At 37.6% G+C, this 21,062-nt stretch overlaps 1 protein-coding gene and 1 long non-coding RNA gene across 3 annotated transcripts in view; one reads left to right on the top strand and one right to left on the bottom strand.

Annotated features, from left to right (window-relative positions):
- LOC109820506 (traB domain-containing protein-like) overlaps positions 15,010–21,062 on the top strand; it is an 8,069-nt gene continuing 2,016 nt past the window's right edge. Inside the window, exons 1-3 of one of the 2 annotated variants that reach the window (XM_020386659.1) lie at positions 15,010–15,184; positions 15,254–15,392; positions 15,726–15,826. In XM_020386659.1, the coding sequence (XP_020242248.1) occupies positions 15,351–15,392; positions 15,726–15,826 (143 nt within the window). In that variant the 5' untranslated portion in view covers positions 15,010–15,184; positions 15,254–15,350. Of the gene's footprint in view, positions 15,185–15,251; positions 15,393–15,725; positions 15,827–21,062 lie in introns of those variants that run through there. The other variant, XM_020386658.1, reaches the window with a different exon arrangement.
- Positions 15,861–19,021, bottom strand: LOC109820507. Its single transcript, XR_002241870.1, has 3 exons — positions 18,578–19,021; positions 18,033–18,446; positions 15,861–17,944 (listed from the first exon to the last, which is right to left on the bottom strand). It is a non-coding gene; the product is annotated as an uncharacterized LOC109820507 (long non-coding RNA).

Raw genomic sequence — 21,062 nt, 5'->3', positions numbered from 1 at the left:
ATCTAAAAATCGACACAACTTAGAATGTTCATGCGAATATTGAGAAAAAATATATGTTGATAACATAGTATCAAACGTCTCCTAGCAGAAAATTGCAACAAGTCGAAGGGATGATCGTACGGGCAGCGCACAAGATCCTGACTGGGGCTTTGGAATATCCAAAATGCATTTGGCAAGCTCAAGACAGTTGGCCTTAAAAAATTTAAAGTTTTCCTTCGTCTGCGGCGTGTTACAGATGTGAAATGAGCAGATTCATACGAAGTTATTGTGAAATTCTCAAATGTAAAAGTCGGCCGGATGGTTACTAGCTGCTAGACATTTCAAATAAATGTCCAGGTGGCAAGAGAGAAAACCTTAGGTCTTGAAGACACATGATTAAATCACCAGTTCTTCTCCATCAATTGCTCCTGTTGCAAGATCCGTAACAATAGGATAAAGAAAGCGTCCGTTGCAGGATTATGTATTGAGTATTGTGGATTTTTTGCAGAAAAATTATAGGCTGCTAAAGTCATCAGATGTAGATTGACTTTTAAGAAACTTGAAGCTGCGATATCCGAGTTTACTGGTCTATGCAATATGGAAAGTAATATTCCGCGTCCGTTCATTTTTTAGCAATTATGGTGCCATGTCTTACCGCATCTTTGCAAGAGAGGCTAAGAATGCGCCGGTCCTGTTACTGTATCGTTGGAGTGTATCGCGATACTTTGAGCTGTGGCATCTAGACTGAACAACGTACCACTTGAGGGTCGTGTTTAAGTTGGATTACCCGACGGTTCATAATCGGTTCATTGGGCCAGACGAAGTGTGGGCAATTCTGGACAGAGACCGCACAGTTCGGGGTGCAAAGGTTCAGAAACGCATATCTTCGCGATTGGGAACAGTAGCTGCGGCATATTCCACAAATATGCTGCGGCGTATAGATGCTTCTTCTTAGCGGTCGAGCCGGTTTTTCATTAGCTTGTTTCAATACCTTGGCCGGCAGCGTCGTCGGCGGTTGATTGCATGTTTCTCCACGCATAGGTTCTCTAGCAACTATTAGCCGTCGTGTTGATCACGGGTGGTAGCATCTTCAGGGCTAGCAAAGGAGTTTAAAGGTCTTGGCCAAGGAGGGGCTTTCTTTGGTACTCAGGAAGTAGTTTACGACGGCTCGGCATTAGAGGTCTTGCGGGTATCAAGCGCCTAGCTTTAGGGCTAAACGACCCAGAGGAGATGGGCCTCCTTGTACTTGGCTTTGGTCGAAATCCAGACCACGAATGAGAGTTTTCGGACGGTGGTTCGCAGTGAGGTGAACGTCGGATTGCGCCACGCGACTTGCCTGCGTGCAGAGAAAGCACTTCCCCAGCAGAGTGCACCATCTTTTTGTTTGTGGAAAAATTCCTATGGTAAAAGAAATAAAAGAAAATATTGATTTGTAAATTCTCGTCAAAGTCGATTAGGCAATTGATTCGGCGATTAACAAAAGAGAGGAGAATGAAGTTTGATTCTCGCGCTTTGTTTAAAGCTGGGTTCTTCTTGTAGCGATGAAGTGCCTCCTTCGATTGCTTGCATCGAACTTCGGCTCTCCGTTGATGATGCCGACGCGTACTATCTCACAGAGAATGATCACTTGTATGTATGAGATTCGTTTAGAACGTCTTACGAAGTTTACATAAACTTCAGAAACGAGTTGAAAACTCTGAAAAGGAGTTGTTTGAAGAACGTCGAATAATCAATTAAGTGTAATGAACTTGCGTTACAAAGTTTAATTAAGAACGCTCTTAAAACGAGGTTTACGAACCTCAGAAGCGAGTTAAAATTTTGGCTCTGTAAACCGAGTGTTTAAAGCCGAAAAATTCCAGTTAAATATGGCCGAGTTAGACCCGACTGCTTTTGGTAAAGATAAGATCTGCGGCGAAATTTGATTAAGCTGAGCTTGCTGATCAGTTCCCTTGATCCTTCAGGAAATTCCTCCTCGTTAGCCCAACTTCAGGTGGTTTTGATGCTCCAAATCGCTGCCAAACCCTGGTGAGGTTTAGGATGCTAAAACTAATACAACGGGACTTCTTGTGTGTTGTATCTCTCTCCCAAAAATTCTAGCGCGCCGTAGGAATGTTGAATGAGAACTTGTTTGAAACAAGTTGAAAGCTCTAGGCCGAGTTTAAGAACTTTCTTTGGAAGAAATTGAAAAAGAAGTTGGTAAACAAGTTTTAAACTCTGATCGGAGTTAGGGGAAAGCTCTTAAAGAGTTGATGAGTAATAAAGAAAGTTTAATCCATTTCAAAAGAGTAGTTGATCTCTTTCTACTCTTTGGTCAATCTCATAAAAAAGGCTCCGCCAGTCGCTGGCTATAGGTTTAGTAAAACCTCTATATCTTCAAAATCTAACTTGGATAGAAAAGCATATCTCCATCGTTCAAAATTAGGAAAGAACGAGTGTTAGTAGCTAACCCTTCGCTCCAGAATTTGCACATGCGATCGTGAACACAGAATTAGGGTCGCGATCGTCATGCCGTATCAATCTGCGTGAAAGATGAGCTTTTTGCTCATTGCACTTGATACTGAAAGCGATGCAGGCTTTTGGTAGACCTTCATATGCTCCCAAATCCACACCAATAGAAAAGCAATCTCCACGTTCAGATTAGTAAACGCAAGCAAGTGTAGTAGACACTTTACAAATTTCACATCAATCGGACCACGGATGGAGGGTCCGATCGTATGCCGATCACAAATACGCGAAAGGTGACTATTTTTTCTGCACTCCTGGAACGCTCAGCCTTGCGGGTAAAGTCTCCATATCTTCCAAATGGCTAACCGATAGAAAGCATCTCCACTGTTCAGTATTAGGAAATAACGAAGTATGATGTACCGCTACGTCTCAGCAAAATTTTCACAATCGATCTGGACCATGGATGAGGGTCTGATCGTCATGCTGAATCACGGACTGCACGAAATTGACTTTTCTTGACTCCTCTTTGTTGTTGATCTCTTTCTTTTTATTTCGTCCGCCTCTGCTACCACCAGCCCTATTTGTTTCTAGTAAAACGCGCCGCTATTTATAGGAAGTTAAGGGGTAATAACTATCGCCTGAATTAGCTTCGGCAATAATGGAGGTTAATTGCCCTGATTAAGTGGAGGACCGTTTCAAAAGGATTTGAAATGGTCAAACGCAGACCTTCGGCGTTGAAGAGTTTTGGTCAATTATAACTCTTTAGTTTTTTGACATTTTGTGAGGATCGTCATAATGTATCCTTACATTTAGCTCTTGATAATATGAGAGTCGTCAATTTTGTAACCCCTGAATGTTTTTGATTAGTGAAGAGCTGTTGAATTAGAAGCTTTCATCAGTTGTTGTGAAGGTGCGTGCAGAATTGTAAACTTCATCGATCTAGCATGAAAGTCTTTTAACAATGTAGCCTTCTTGATAGTTGTTCAAATTATAAGAACTTTTATGCATCGTGCTTGATGAGGATTATCTATCTGTTTATGATTTTAGACAGTTACAGCTGGCCTTTTTAATTTTGCCAACTTACTTGTTATGGCCTCTAATGAGTTCGTACTATCTAAATGCTCTCTTCAATGTCATCAAGCTATTGGGGACTCATCACAGGAAAATATTATTCTCTCTCTTTCTTAATCATTAGTAGATTTCTCACTATAATCGGCATTAAAGTAGATAGCTGCATTTACTAAGCTCATTTAAAAAGCTTATGCTAGGGATACAAACGCCTCGCTTAAAAATGAGTGAGATGCTATTTCTCTTTTCATAACAAATAGGGGTGCAAACTTAGATTCATAAGCAAACTCCTTATACTTCTTGGGCTACAATTTTATCATCTCTGCTTCAATTCAAAAAATTCCTTGCTCCTTCTGATTGCAAACAGTTTTATGAACGTACTTTCTATGGCGCCTCATGTCTAGATAAGATGATATAGACAATGTGATTGCAAGCTGATAGTATGTTCTAGGAGGAATGAGTCAAACGGCTCTCATGTTTCACACTACTTAAAGCGATCTAATGCCAAACTGTTGGGGGCGAAGGATAAAATAGTAATCGAATAGCTCGAGGTGTGGGCAGAATTGAAAGTCAATTCTAGTCAAACTAGCTTTTAATTTAGTGCGTGGTAGCAATTGCACATAAATTTGCATGCTTTGCACATAAAACAACATACAAAGGTGTAAGAGACCTGAACTATCAGTATAGTTTTAGAGAAACGATGTTGAATGCCACAAGGAAGATATGACTTAGAAATTCTTAAAATTAATCGCTAAAAATTGTATGATAAAAATTAGTAAACATAAAATGTGTAGAGAGGTAGATGAAGAGTGATTTTTTTAGGACAAAGTATAAAAACTAAAAATAAAAGGGGTAAATGACCGAAAGCAATATAAATATAGCAAAAAAGAAACTAGAGAAATATAAAATGGAAATGGAAATAAGGAAATGAAAAAGAGGGAGTGAAGAAGAGAAAAACCAATAAAGGAAAAGGAATCAAGACATGGTGTCATACGGATCATTAGCTCGATTGGCGATAATTCCGGCGCTAGACAGAGTAGTGCTCAGGTACCTTATTTTTTTCTTATATTTATAAATTTATTTTTATCTAATATGTTATCAAACACCACATAATGATTATTCAATAAAACATTCAGAGTGGAGATATTGGAGGGAGCAGCACCCGTTCTCGTAATCGGGATAGAGATACCTCCGCCGACGACGATGGATGAGGTTTTTTTATTTTTAATACAATAAACAGTTTTATTTGTTATAACACTATATTTATTCATGTCGTGTATCATATCTTAGTCACTGGCATTGTTAGTATATATATTGTTGGATGTGTTTTAGACGGAACTGATTGATGTATATTTTGAAGTGGATGGTTGGATTTGTACAATGTGTTGGATTTGGTTATATAGATGTTTTTGAATGGAATTGTTATGAATTTTGATTATGATTGGATGGTTGAATGTGGCGTGTACAGTATTTTCTGGATGTATTCAAATATTAATGTAATTGTACAGGGAAATCCAAATTTTAATTAATTTTGTTTCCTAAAAAAAGACAATCTAGACGGAATTCCGTCTAGATTGAATCAATCTAGACGGAAATTCCGTCTAGGTTGTAAAAATCCAACCCAGACATAATTCCGTCTGGGTTGGCAACCCAGACGGAATTTCCGTCTGGGTTGTCAACCCAGACGGAATTCCGTCTGGGTTGTCAACCTAGACGGAATTCTTTATTCCGTCTAGGTTGACTTCCGTCTAGATTGTTCAATCTAGACGGAATTCCGTCTAGTTTGAAGCAATCTAGACGGACGCAAAATAAACCAATCAAACTAGACGGAATTCCGTCTAGATGAACTAATCTAGACGGAATTGCAATCAACCTAGACGGAAATTTCCGTCTAGGTTGATCGTTTTTCTACTAGTGTTTTTGAAACTAAACCTTAGTATATATGCTAAAATCATATAATATTTTTTTTCTTGCAACTTAATTTGATACTAATAACAACAATTTTAGTCACAATCATATAGTTTTCTTATTTTATAGATGATTGTATATATTTCTAAATCTTTTATATGCCCTACCAATTAATTTGGTGTTTCCTAATGTTACCTCTCTATTATCAGTCTAGATATATTTAACAGACGTTTATTAAATATTATTGATGTGTCAATGATGTGGCCGTATCATTTTGCTTTTATCCTTTCATACCCTTAAAACACTTTAATCCTAGAAGCTCTCAACCCATGCACTTTAGTACTCCCAAGTTTCAATCACATTTTGCTTTGATATCTCTATCCAGATTAGATTATGTTAAATTTCTAGGCAAATTTATAGATCACGTCCTTCAATTAAATGTAAATGTTTATATCAATGTATATCTAGGTGTTAAGCACATGAACAAATTTAATAGAAAATCTAACGAAATCTAAACAGGATATAAAAGTGAAACAACATATATATTAAAATGTAGCGTATTGAAGTGTTAAAATACTTTAGGTATCAAATAGAAATAGAATTGAACTTTGGGGTATCAAAATATTAAAAAAATACTTTCGGCTATCAAAGTAAAATAGGGGGAAACTTCAGAATATTAAAGTGAAAATAATCCAAATAAAAACAGCAAGGATAGTTATATATATATATTAGCTAGAAACCAATATACTTCTCATGCAAATCATTAAAAGTTAATTATTGAACAAGGTTTTTCTCTTTCCCAATTAGGAAACCAATATACTTTTCTCTTTCCTTTAAATATATTTTAGAAAATCTTTTTGTACTAAAATAAGATGCTAGCTACTTTAATTTTGTGTTGCATACGTACTCTTGCAAGTGAATCAAATCATTAAGGCCAAAGATTTGCAACTATCTTTAAACTTAAATTAACCATACCACAGATCCTTAAGCACTTAATACGTGAAATTTATATCCCTCAATAAACTTGGCAAGCTAGCAATTGCTCACTTATGAGATCATATTAGCAACGACTGCATACACAGGACATGAATGATACTCTGTTATCAATGCCTTGCATAACGCTTATTTCTAATTATTCTCTTGTATCATATTTCTTCTCTCTTTCTTCCATTCTTCTTCTACTTCTCATGCAATAACAGCAGGCGGCATTTCTTTCTTGTCTCCATCAACGCATTCCTCCCTGCACTCAAAGTATCCCTTTGTGCACTTGACGAAGCATTCCTTATCATCTTCATCTTTGTGAACGCACGCAGTCTTGCACTCAACAAAACCTTTACCGCACTTGACTGCACAAGCAGCATAAGCCGGCCAGAAGTGTGGTGCGTGTGCGAGAGACACCATTGGTTGTGGCGCACGTGCAGGAGACATCGTTCGTGCATCGACACAAACGATGATCAGCAGAAGCAAAGATGTCATCATCTTTACCTGAATTGTTGCCATTGCTGCTTTCTGGTGTTTGATACGAATTGAAGCAATGCCTAACTGTTGGGGTTTTATATAGTACTGAGGTATACCGTGTTGATCCGTTTTGATGAGGATGTCTTCGTGAGTGACTAGTTGCATGATCCCTTAATTTGTCCAATTAATATGGCGTGACAATAAGGGCTTGTTTGGTTCATTTCCAAAAAATTATGGAAATGGATTCCCACACAAGAAACCTATTCTGTAAAAATTTTAGGATATCAAAGAAATCCAAAACTTTTGTTTGATATGGAAGGATAAAATAAATAATAGGAAATGATATCCAAAACTGCAGTTTGTTTCACCCTAAAAAAATCGAAAAAGCACCATTCTAGAAAGCATTTCCTGAGCTCTTTGATGTTTGATTCAAAGCCATAGAATAGGATTTCAACCCCAAAAACTGTGTACACATACCTGTGGTATGCTTACTGTGACGTGGGGGGACCCACCTGACGCGGTTCCGCGTGAAGAGAAGCAAGGCCCACGAACCCGATTATTTTGCAGCCTATAAATAGCACTTTATTTTTTCTTAGGTTTTTGAGCAAGTGTGAAAGCAGGAGATTTTTTTTGTTCTTTGATTTGTGCATCCCTTTGAGAGAATATTTGTGTGAGGGATCTGAGAGTTTGTGAGAGGGTTTCAGTTGTGAGATTGTAAACCCTTATTGTATCTCTCCCTCTAATAGTAGATCTCCCCCTCCTTGCCCCGTGGACGTAGTCTATTTGCCGAACCACGTAAAATTTGTGTTCTTGTCATGATTTGTAATAGCTTGTAGGTTCCCTCGACGCGCAGTCCTAGAGCTGACGAGAGGAAGAGCTGATATCTCACTTTGATGAGATATCTGGCTTTTGGTTCTTGTTTCCTTTGAGAAACGAGAACTCCATTGTGATCTAATCTCTTGTTGTGCACCTTGCGCACCAGAGGTGCTGCCGAAATTTCCGCTGCGCACAACACTTACCCCTCTTTTTTGCATTGCAATGGTAACAACGGCTAGGAAACAGTGCCATTTTCCACTATAAATGCAACTGGGAGTGGCCAACGGAGAGGCATGAAATTTCAGCCCATGTTTGGCTTTCAAAAAAAAAAATTCTTTGCAGGCAATAGAGGAAATTTACAGCGGTGCTGAAGATGGAGGTACAATATGACAACAAACAAGCAAATGAACTGTATGAAGTGAAGTGCAAATGCAAGCTTCCGACCCCTTTGAAATTATGTGCAAATGGGAAAAATAAAGGGAGATATTATTGGGGTTGTGCAAAGTTCCCAAATAAAGAGTGCAACTTCTTTCAATGGGCTCAGAAAGATGTTTTTTGCAGAAATAAACTAGCACAAAGTGAAGATGCAGCTGAAGATAAAAGGTCAAAGAAAATCAGAAAATTAAAGACAAAGCTAATATCAGAAGAGCATCAAGTCATCATTTGGAAAATGAGTGTGTTGTTTGTAGTTATAGTTTGTGTACTCCTCTTTATTTTCAAAAGTATGCCATGTAGTTGCAAAATGTATCCAGAACTGAAAGAAAATTTCCAAGATTGTAATGTGAAATGAGTATGAGGCTCATATTGAAGTCATATTATCTGTATAAAATGCCTCGCCTAAATATTGTAATTGCTCTATAGATTGCACACACACATAATGGTTGCCTTATCTAAACATTGCATGAGCAATGTAGATTGCATTCTCATCATGGATTGCATGATCCAAATAAGCAAATCACAATGTAGGCTGCATACACAAAAAATGACCAATCAGCATTGCCTAATGCTGAAAACCCACATGACTTATGAATATTGATGCAGCAAGGCAAAATCCAGTTTTTTGCTCAAATGATAACGCCAAGTTAAGAAAGATAGCCATACCAATGCACCACCGAGTACAGATTGCTATCTTTATAACGTATTTCAGGTCACAACTTGTATCCAACCTGAATCACATGCACACAAACACAATAATAAGTGAGGCAAACATTGACCACAAATTTCAAATGAGCATACAACATACAGATTTTAACAAAAATTCAAAAGAACATAATATGGTCAAATTATCAGGAAAAACAAAAAAGAGTTGAAAGTCAGGGAAAGACACAGATGAAATACAAGCAAATAAGATTTTAGGATCACCTCATAAAGATTCATCCAAGTGGACTTGAGGAAATGGCATTACCTAAAACATCCTCAGAGGCATGTATATGTGTAAAACAGCTCTGAAGCATGGACACAGCAATAGATCTCAATGACAAGCAATAGAACATAATCACATAGCATGAATACAGCAAACCAGATTCAGAATACTACACCTAAGATGTTCATTTCATGTCCATGAGGTTATGTTTACAAAAGTACATAGTCATTGATTGGTGACTAATTAAAAGCATTGTTATCTTGTAGCACTCTATAATCAGTGCTGAAATCAAAAACTTAGGTCAGTCCCATGCTAGTGCAAAAGATGGAAGGAAACAAGTTCACACTTACGTCAGTCCTCTTTGTCAAAGTAATTTTCCCTGATAATCTTTTCTATGAAAAGTTTCTGAGCATATTTTGATTTGATTATGAACCTCCTAGATTCTGATTCATTGTCATACAAAAAATCCATAACCTTATCAAGTATTGTCTCAGAGAAATTAGGCGCGTGTGCCAATAAAGCCTTGCTCATGCTCTCACTCTAATGTAAAATATGTTGGTTCTGGATTGAGTAAGACATGGACTCGATGAGATCACGCATTAGTGAATCGCCACTCTTCTTTTTTGATTGAGTTTTCACATTGGAAGTGGAGGTTACTCCACTAGAGGACTTCACATTTTGTGCCTGAGAGTATGTCTGTTCACCACTTGGTATCGCAGGCTCAAAATGTGAGGTTTGGTCCTCATCATTATCATTTTCATCGAGATTTACAAATTGTTCAGAAAATTCTGGAGGCCAACTAGAACCTAGTTTCTTACACATATCTTTGCTGAAATTCCCCCTTGCTTGGTCATCACCGACAATGACACACAAATCATCATAGTGAGTGAGAGGCGTGTTCAAGTAGTCCTTCAATTTTTCAGAACTATACTTATTGTCCTGTATAGAAAAGTAAGGCAAGTTAAGAAGGCAAGCCAAATACAGTTAAAGATGGCAAGTTTAAAAAGCAAGGCTCATATGCAAAATATCATGATACCTTCGTCCACATATCAAATGACTCTGGATCCATGATGACGATTTTTGTCGTCGGATCATATCCGGCACCACTCATGTTCATTACAGTACGCATATCAAAGAACTTAGACTTCAAGCTCTTCATATGGTTCATCACATTTTCTTTAGTAAATTCAGTTCCACATTGCTTGTTGACTTCATCAGCAGCTACCTTGTATGCATGCATCTTAAAGTTCTTATCAACCTTTAGACCATCTCTTGCCAACTGAGCAAGAAGAGGGATAAGAACATCATCATGCCTTGCATTCCAATACATGTTAGGAACGCCCCTAGTGTTTTGAGCCTTGTCTACAATTGTTGATTCTGATTTTTTTTTTGCCAAAGGCTTTTTTTTCAAAGGTGATATTGCCTCGACATCAACTTCAATAGACCGCTTCTGTGAAGGGATCTCTGTAGAGTGGGTACCACTGTGATGTGGGCTAGGGGTTGCATGCATAATTGGGTGGCTATTAAGCATATTCATAAATGACATGGGGGGTTGAGTCATACATGGGAAATTATTGTCATAATGGGAGTAAGGTGGATATGAAGGAGAGGGAGCAAAAAAAGGTACATGAGGGAATGGAATGAAGTTCATGTTCATGTGTGAAGGGGGAATTCTAGGGGTTTTAGGGGAAGGGGTAGCTTTGTTGTCATTACCTTTGCTAACATCACCAGAATCAGCCATATTGTAAAGAATAATGCTCCTGTTACACCAAAGTCATATAATGCAAGTATTAAATCAAGCCAAAATTAGATTGAAAATAGACAAATACAATAATAAGTGCAGCGAACAAAGTAAGAAAAAGCAACATTTCATGTGAAATATATTGTAAATTACAAGCCACTCTCGTTTGTGTCACCACCCCGATACCTATTACAATAATCTACCCACATAGCACTTGCAATTTCGTCCCTCTTCTCTTTCCATTCATTCCTTAAATCCCTTTCCTCTCTTTGTGTCATATTCTGCGTAAAGTCGACAACATTCTCGTCATCACCCTCATCATCTATCTCGCCGTCACCGTCCTCAATATGAATGTCCTCATTCAATAAGTCATCGCCCGGATCAACTGTAGCAATATAGTTATGAAGTATAGCACAAGCCAAAACTATATCAACTTGGGTAGGAAAAGGATAACGAGGCTTTGCTGTGAGGATTTTGAAACGATTCTTCAATAATCCAAAAGTCGATTCAATTTTGGACCTTAGTGATGAATGTCGTAAATTGAATAACTCTCTTCTGTTATTTATCGGCCTACCCTTGTGCTCATTTAAATGGTAACGTACGCCACGATAAGGGGAGATGAAGCCAGGCATTGTTGTGTAACCCGCATCACACAAATAATATTTGCCTACAATTATAAACAACACATTGTAGTAAATAGCTATATTTATGTAGATTATAATTGAATATTAAATTTAGTCATTAATAATTAATTACCATCGTAGACCCTCAGCCCATGAGGCTGAGATCGTGAAAGTGCATCTTGTAGCACTCTATAATCATTTGCAGATCCCTCCCATCCAGCTAGAACGTACGAAAATAACTTATTTGGGGTGCATGCGGCTAGAACATTTTGGGTTACACCTTTACGGCCTCTAAAGCGAGGGACAAGTCTAGCGGGAAGCATGGCGTCGATGTGAGTTCCATCTATCATGCCAATGCAATCCTATATATGTAGGGTCCTGTTTTGCTTATGTATACCAAGTGTAGGATCGTGACCTTTAAGAATAGAGTGCGATCTTATAAAAATCTGCGGAAGCTTTACACTTAAACACTAGAGGGTGAGTTTGCGAAGTATATTTTTTTCTTTGCTTCATTTTGCCTTGAACTCATCTATGTCTTGAGTATCTCTTTGAAAATAATTGTTGATATAGCTCTGATACTGCAAAACAAATGTTAACACATAATACACAAAATATATAATATTTGTTATCATCAAAATAAACTAATTTTGGGGTCAAGATTCCTAACAATATATTGTACGAAAATCACTATTAATTCAGACAACAACAAAGTTCATTTGTTCAATTCACGTTAAGGGAATGAGTTCGTTACCTTGAAATAAGGATAGTACAAAGGATTGTTTGCAATCTCTGACGCCAATTCATTTGGTGCTTGCTTCAGGAACCGTCCCCTTATACGACCAACAACTTCTAGGCATTTGTTGAAATATCTAGAAATTGTTTCTCCGGATCTTATGAAATGTGATCTAACTATTCTATTTTTAGTTTTATGTCCTAATATATTCAGAAACATGATCAATTGTTCTTCTACTTTAACATCACGTGAATCCTACAGTAGGCCCGTGACTCTCATTATTCTAACGAGATTTTCGAATGCCTGCGGCCTCATTCTAACATAATCCCTACAGCTTTGACTATAGCCGAAAAATACACGGTTGATGTGGGCATTTCTAGACTCTATCTTTTTCTGTTTTCCCTCCCTATGATGATAGGTGATATTTTTTTTTCTAGCACGAATTCTCATTAAACAAGTCAACACAGTAACGATGGCAGACATAGTGGCATTACTTGACATCCTCATTAGTGTATTGGCATCCATCTCATCCATCTACAACAGTTAAATAAACATTTTTAAACACATGCAAAACCTTAAACGCAAAGTCATCTCTATAGATAACCAATTATAAATAAAATTAGAGAGAAAATATTGTTAAATATCAGATTTTAACAGAAATTACTCAACGTATAGCAGTAAACATACATCAGCATATAACTAACGTCTTCAACTAGCAGATAAAAAAAATTTAGTATTGTTTGAATATAACCAAACCTCAAACACAATCAAGTATCACAAAGTTTTAAAAGATTATACCTTTACTATGTTTTCGAGCAGATCCGAAGGGCCTTTAGGTGATTACTTAAGTAGGAAAACCTATACCAGAAATCAAGACGTCAGATCTGCAGAATAGGGTGAGGGGGTGAACCGAGGTCACTGATCTAAGAGCAAATCGCATCGCAAGAGCTACGCCGGCAAGCTACCTGAAAACCCCCAAAATCACACTGCAGAAGCCTTTGTAAACCTCCAAACAATAAGAAATTTCACCTCGAACTCAATAGCTAGGGTTCAGCAAGGAGGAAATCAACAGGGGGATCAACATTACACAAAAATATGCCCGCGCTTGAGCAAAAATTCGTTGATTTTTTTTATGAAACGGCGGGAAGTGGAAGAGGGAAATGGCGAGGCGGGGGTGACGAGAAGCGGTGAGCCCTAAGGACGGTTTTGTACTCGACGAGAAAAACGGAGAGGCTGAGAAGCTGAGCTGGCCCTTTCATTTCCAAAAAAAGACCCATTTCCGAGCTTTTAGACAGGATTTCGCCGTTCCAAAAAAAACACTATTTGACAAGGTTTTAGGAAACCATTTCTTAAAAAAAAATGAAACAAACGCAGTTTTTGGATTTCTAAAACCACACAAATGTTACTTTTTGTTCCAAAAACCGGGTTTTTCAAAAAAACACCCTCAAACAAACATCCCCTAAATCATGCAAACTGGAAATATACGTTTACATGAGTGTACGTTAACCGATCAGGAAATCTATTTCTGTTTGGATCTACTTTGAAACGAAGTTCAAGTCACATGATTGGCCTCAATGTAATTATGTAACAGATTGAGAGCTTTTGACACATGAATGCAATTTTCATCAATATATGAATGAAGGAGTATGATCATTGTCTATTTTGCTTCTCAACAGCGTGAGTGGATTCTAACCTACTAGGGCGTGTTTCACAACCAATAAGTAAATGGAAAGTGAAGCAAAAAATTGGACAGAAAGTCCACTTTCTTGTTTTTTTATGTTTGGCACTTGGAAAGTAAGAGGAGAGTAATTGGAAACTGAATGGTACCGTTTTAGCTCCTTTCACTTTCTCAAAAATTGGAGAAAAGTGGATTGAAGTTGGAGAAAAAGAAATGTAAAATAAAATTTAATTATTTTTTTAGATCTTCTCCAATTTGACCAATATTTTTATTTATTTATTTTGATTTTCGCCACCACTTCACGGCTTGAGACGTCTCTCACGCAAGAGCTTCTCGATCAGGATTTTAACTTTGGCTAATATTACCCAATCGAAGACAACTAATAAACAATTGAACCAAAGTTGCACAAATCAATGATCAACACCATTTTAACATATTATCAATTCCTTTATTAAAAAACACATTATTAAATTCTAGGATGCAGTCACACAATGACTATGTCTCTTAACATTTTTATTGAGCCAACTTGTGCATACAGCTACAGTTTGGTCGTATTGAAGGTGGTTTTTTAAAGGAAAAAAACAGGGTGAGTTATCTTGTTCATATATCATTAAATCAAAAACTCTAACTTAGGTTAGAATTGAATAGTCTGAATTAAGAAATGATCAAACATTTCATATCCATCACTATTAGAAAAACACATATTCTAGACGGAATTTTTTCCGTCTAGAATGTATTAAACTAGACGGAAAATTTCCGTCTAGAATATTCCGTCTAGGATAAAACATCCTAGACGGAAATTTCCGTCTAGGATGATATCCAATACGGTTAATTTATTTTTAAATTTTTTTTGATATGAACAGGTATTCTAGACGAAAATTCTCGTCTAAGATACATTCTAGACGGAAATTTCCGTTGATGTTTTGACTCATATAAAAAAATAAAAATAAAAATTCCCCAATTCGAAAATCTCCCCCTCTCCCAACCCAAAATAAACACTGATCTTCGTTCTCTCTCTCTCCTCCCTTCACCCAAAAATCCCCATATCCTCAGCCCCTTCACCTTAAACCCTAGAAATCAATGACGCTTCACATTCGAAACCCTATCTCACATCCCAACCCTCCGCCTCTACCTCTTCAACCCTAACGTCAATCCATCAACCCAATGCCTCAGCCTCGATTCCGATCTCCAGCTGTCCCGACTCTTCAACCCTAACGTCAATCCATCAACCCAATGCCTCAGCCTCGATTCCGATCTCCAGCTGTCCCGATCGCTTCTCGTCGTCTCTTGGATCGATTCGGAGAAATCTGAAGGGGTTTCGGTTAGGGTTCCGATTCCTAGGGTTTTGATGGATCCTGGTTAGGATTCTGAGGTAAGGGTTAGGGATGATTGTATTGAGATTAAGATGCAGCTGGTTCTTCCGGTGGATCATCCTTCTGAGGTAAGGGTTAGGGATGATTGTATTGAGATTAAGATGCAGCTGGTTCTTCCGGTGGATCATCCGGTTGCGTTGAGTATGAGAGGGGTGCTTGGCGGTGATGTGGATTTGGAGAGGGTTCGCCCACTGGAGCTGGATTCTGGTGAGTTCAGATGGGAATTTGCAGATTATTATTAGAAATTTATCGTTTTTATTGTAATTATGGGTAGAAGTAGCTTAATTATAAGCCTGTTGCTAATGGGATGCGTAATGGTTCTTTTACTGTTCCTGCAATGAACCGGATATGTTTTTGCTTAGAGTGTAATGGAAGTTCATTCCGTTTTCAATATAATCTGCTGAATAGCAACACTTTATATGACATATGATTCCCTGCCATTTGCTATTGCCAGTGTAACTTTTGATTGGCTCCGTGAATTTTTTTCCCCACTTCTTTGTTTCAATGTGATTATAACTTGACTATGTTTGTCTTTGTCAGTTGGTGGAATTGGAAAACGTTGACATGTTAACCCTCAGGATTCAAGAGTTGAGCAAAGAATTCCATTCTCTTATGAAGACGCTCGTACATGAGAGAGATCTGTTAGTAGATACTTTTTCTCCTTGTTTCTATTTCTTTGGTCACTAGTAATATTAAGGATGTTGTTCTTTAATTTTGACCCATCAATGATTTAGTGTTGTTTCACCGTGTGGGTCTCAACATAATTGCATTATGTAATTTCTGGTTCAATTTCTTTGATCTTTTAGATGCTTTTGTCTTCTGAATTATTAGTGTCTTAGAGACCATGGTCTCCATAGTCCAAACTTCCACTTTGTCATAATCATGACATGATGAGTTTTTCAGCTTTAAGTTACTGCTGAACATCTGATCTAACAAGTCCTGTGCTTTTCACTATATGCTGTTCCAAGTGGTAATATGAGGTCTGTGCAAGCGGACTTGAATTGGGGCATATGCATATACACACTCAAGGAACTGGCTGGAGTTTGTACTTGATTGATTTATTATCTATATAATGTATGTTTTAAGACATTCAAAAACTTCACATGATGCCTTTGCTATTTTTTTAAGTTTATTTTCATTAAGGCATGTTTCCCTCTGGAATATGATGGTCAGATCAACCTCAAAATAGATCAACTTGATGAGGGTCGTATTAGGGATGTTAAATGGGTAGGTTTGGGTATTAAATGGGCGGGCCATAAATGGGCGGGCATGTTTTGTCCATTTACCCATTTATGACCCATTTAACATTTTCTAAATGGTCGGGTTTTTACCCGCCCATTTAATAAACGGGCCACCCATTTGCCCATTTAACTATAGTAGCTATATATATGTATAATACTTTTAGGGTGTTTTTTATAAACTTTTAGGGGTTTTTTTGTAAACTATTGAGGACTTTTTGCAAAATTTAAGGGGCTTTTTTGTAAACTTTTTGAATTATCAAAATATGCACATGCACGTACATAACCCATTCAAGAATAGCATGAACATATTGAACAAGATAGCATTAAAATTACCAAAATCATGTATTTTTTTTTCTTTTTACTATTCCAAGCGCAAAGAACTCAATGAATACATCACTTACAAAATGATATACATTGTTTATTGCAATAACCAATACCACAAAAAGCCACTTATGCCACATCAAAAAGAAATTCAAATAGAGCACAACTTTTTCGAACGTGCAAACCTGTCTTATGAATAAGCATCACAACTCGCCTTAAAATGCCACAATAACCCCAATCAAAGGAAAAATACAGACATAATTTTAATGGGATAGGGATCATAACAAACACATTAACCAAACATCAAACCTCTCACGAGAGTCCACATAATTGTTGAACTGACAATTATTCATTTCAAGCATTGCAATGCGAGGGACCACACCAAACCCGAAAAGAAAAAGGAAAGACAACAAACCTAAAATCCCTGTTCATTGTTATACCCTATTTCATTGTTACACCCTATCAGCAGTATCATTCAGCAGCTGCTTGTTCTCCTCCTTGGTTTTGTCTCTGTTGTTCAGGGGCAACAGTGATCCACTGTTGACAGTTCTATCAGGCAGTTCTACAAAAAAAGAAAAAGAACAACTATATTATTTTTATTTTTATTTTTAAAGCCACATGTGTTAGTTTTTTAAACCATGCGCGCAAGCTCGCACGCACGCACGCACACACAGAGATATATAGATGTTAAACTGCACACAATAACATAGTTTTCTTAATGAGGCATCACAGAAGTCTTTGCTTCCTACGCCAACTGTAGGAAGAGGATAAGCAACTGTGCATCATTATGAAAGAGAAAGCATAGCCTAAATCATTTCCATCTCCAGTTCATCAAGGGGATGCACCTAGGTTTTTAGTTCATCTAAAACTTTCAAGAAACTAGAATCATTGGAGCTCATCATTCAGTTTATATGAGGAGAATCAATTTCTGACTAAAAAAATGAAAGAGAAAGTGATTGCTGATTCAATCTTAGATTGGACAAAGAAAAGCATATCTACATTCGGGCTGACAATATGCAGGTAACCAAAACCATATGCTTCGAAGACTCATACGAGAAACAACATGATAAAAAATCTTAAAGAAGAAAAGCAAACAAACCTGTTAATTTCTGGTCAATAAAAAAATCTTAAAGAAGAAAAGCAAACAAACCTGTTAATTTCTGGTCAATAAAAAATACCACCAAATTTACAGTGTACCTGGAGTGAAAACATGCTAAATGATTCAAGAGAGATGATATATGGTAAAGTCAGAAACCAAAATTAATCAATAAATTTTCCACCGTACCATGCAACGACAACGTCCACTGAGTAATGCTTGTGAGACGCAATTATAAGTAGGCTCTGCATGATAGCCATCAACCAAGAAAGTGTCTTGATCAACCTGCATGCAGACTTTGAATAACTTTGTTTTGTGCATCTTGCTTTAAATGAAAGATGATGTAAGAGAAAGTTGAGATGCCTATTAGAGAAGCACGCAGTATTAACTATGACTTTAAACTTTCTTTAAACTTTTACCTTGCATAGCCATACTTATTGTATGTCCGCACAAATGAATGCCAAGATAACACCAATGAATGTCAAGATTACAGGAAAATTCATCTTTCTGAAGATCTGAAGCCCACAAACTGAGTTGCTTACAATTAAGCAGAATTACTTCAAGTATATTTTCAGGTGGTGGCAATCTAGCAATTTCTGAGCCCTGCACGATATTAACAGGTTATTTGATTTTAAGCAGCTGTTGTGAGATGCAATTGATGAATCATGTTCGGTGGTCTGAAATATAGAATATTATCAAATAAATTAACAGAAGCAAATCCTAGTGAAGCTTACTTCACGGCAGTGATAACTAGGGCCAGGAAGATGTGTAGAATAGAATGTAATGATCCGCAAGATCAAAGCAAGATTAGTATGGCTTAAAATGTATAGATGTAGGTTATAAAATATAATCACTAAAAATATAATCACTAAAACTTGAGCGAACCGCCGATTTTAGTGTGATATCTATGCAGCTGTACAAATCTAATACCTACCATTTTCCTTTAATCGAATGGTTTCAACAAAAACACACGGCTCACTTCGGTTTGCTGCTATAAGTAATATGATCCTTGCTCACTTGAAACACTTAAATCTATGTGCAGATAGCTTTCGTAAATAAGGCTTTGAAGTGATCTGAAAAGTTCTCATGATGAATCCTTTGCTTGTCTAACAACTTTGCATACATACTAGGAAGACAGTCCTCACATGACAATGTAATCACTAATGTATACACAAGATATACCCTTTGCATACATACTAGGAAGACAGTCCTCACATGACAATGTAATCACTAATGTATACACAAGATATACCCGGAACAATTTTATCTTATGGTCAGTCCTCACATGACAATGTAATCACTAATGTATACACAAGATATACCCGGAACAATTTTATCTTATGGTGCATGTCTTCCAAAATACAAAGTCTCTATAAGGACTTGGCTATACAATTCAAATGCCTTGCATTTCAAGTGTTATAGACTTCCCAAATATAACACTGTGTATTGCCATTGGGTCTTACAGTTAAAACGAGAGAATTATTGCTTAATGTGCAGCCTTCAGTTTGAAGGATTTTTGGTACCTTATATAGGCTTTTTAAAGAATTAGAGAATAAAGAACATAGCTGGAAAAATACAACAAGGAAACACAATCACTCTATGATTGGGATGATTTTATAACCTATTTCAAATTTCAAGATTCAATGTAGTAATGTTCTGTAAGGTCATGAATATAGAGTGCTGCATAATACTTAAAATGTTCGACAAGCATAAGTTTTTTGTTACTATCCATTGTTATACCAAATTTTATTGTATACAGAATTCAAGAAGCGATTTTTGATTTAGACAATAGATCATATACTTAGGACTGAGGAATTGAATGCAGATAATTGGCAAATTCATTTGTTTTCAATATAGATGTTAAGAGGAGTCAGTAGGATGTGATTAGCGAAAAAGAGATTATTGATCTTGTACTAATTATTGATTTGGACCAAGGTTGCATAGGTACGGGTACGGACACGGGTACAGGTACGGGTACGGGTACGGGACACGACAAATTTGTAAAAAGTAGGGTACGGGGACACGGCTCATATATATATATATATATATATTAATAATTAATAATTATATTAACTATAGCAATTTTATTATGTTTAATTTCAATAAATATAGCAATTTTACTATGTTTAATTTCAAATTGAGAACTAAGCTCACTCTTTAAACCCAAACCCAAACTCAGGCCGGTTAAATGGCCCACCTAATTATTTAAACAAACCAAAGTCCAAGCTGGTTTTTAACCTGGACCCAAACCCAAGCCCAAGCCCAACTTTCCTAGATCCCTCTAACTAAAACATAAAAGAAAACCCTAGCTTTTCTCTTTGCTCCTATCCGCCGCCTCAGATTGATCCAAGAGATCGGCTCCTCTCCTCTTTCCTCCTTCAGATCCGAGTCCAAGGAGATCTAGGGCTAGGGTTTTCAATGTTCTCCCTCGAAGCTAAGCTCGTCGTTCACTTCTTCGAAGCTCGTCGTCCCTCCAATCTCGTCGTCGACTCTTCCCTCGAAGCTCGTTGTCGACTCCTCCTTCGAAGCTCGTCATCCCTTGAAGCTCGTTGTCCCTCGAAGATCGTCATTTCCTCCCACGACTACCTTCCCTCTTCAGGTTCGTAACTTTTTTCCCCTTCACGCCTTCAATCGCCGTGTTCTTGCCGTTTGGGTGCGGATCCGCACCCAAAACGTACCCAACACGGGTACGGGGCCAATTTGGTCGTGTCGGGGTAACATAGATTTGGACAATTGATTTAGACAATAGATCAATATACTTAGGACTATTTATTCCATAGCTGTGGGCATCGACAAACAGGTACTGTTCCTTTTCGGTTGATGAGCTCGATTCTGGTTACAAAGGGCTTCACCTTTAACTCACATTTTCCCCCTAAATCCTGCTATAAATTTGAGGAAAATCCATCAATTTAAAACTAACCTTTGAGTCCGCGCTCTCCTGAATCCGTTGGAGATTAGATAGTCGGTCCCTGAATTGGGCGATGGTGTCGCCGGAGAGAGCGAGAGCGGAGGCGATAGCCGACTGCTTGAGAGGGAAATCGGAGAGGGACCATCCCCCCGTGCCTCCTTCTCGTTGAAGATTGATGGGTTCAGATGAGGAAGAAGAGGAGGATGACGATGATGAGGATTTGGGTTTGGATCGATAACGGCAACGGCGACGGTTTTTGTTTGGATCGATAACGGCGAAGGCTCTGGGTTCGAGAGGCGGGTGGGGGGGGG

This window comes from Asparagus officinalis, chromosome 8 (assembly GCF_001876935.1).
Source record: "Asparagus officinalis chromosome 8, Aspof.V1, whole genome shotgun sequence".
Classification (NCBI taxonomy): domain Eukaryota; kingdom Viridiplantae; phylum Streptophyta; class Magnoliopsida; order Asparagales; family Asparagaceae; genus Asparagus; species Asparagus officinalis.
Note: the sequence above shows the minus strand (reverse complement) of the source record. Positions and strands in the feature narration are given on the sequence as shown.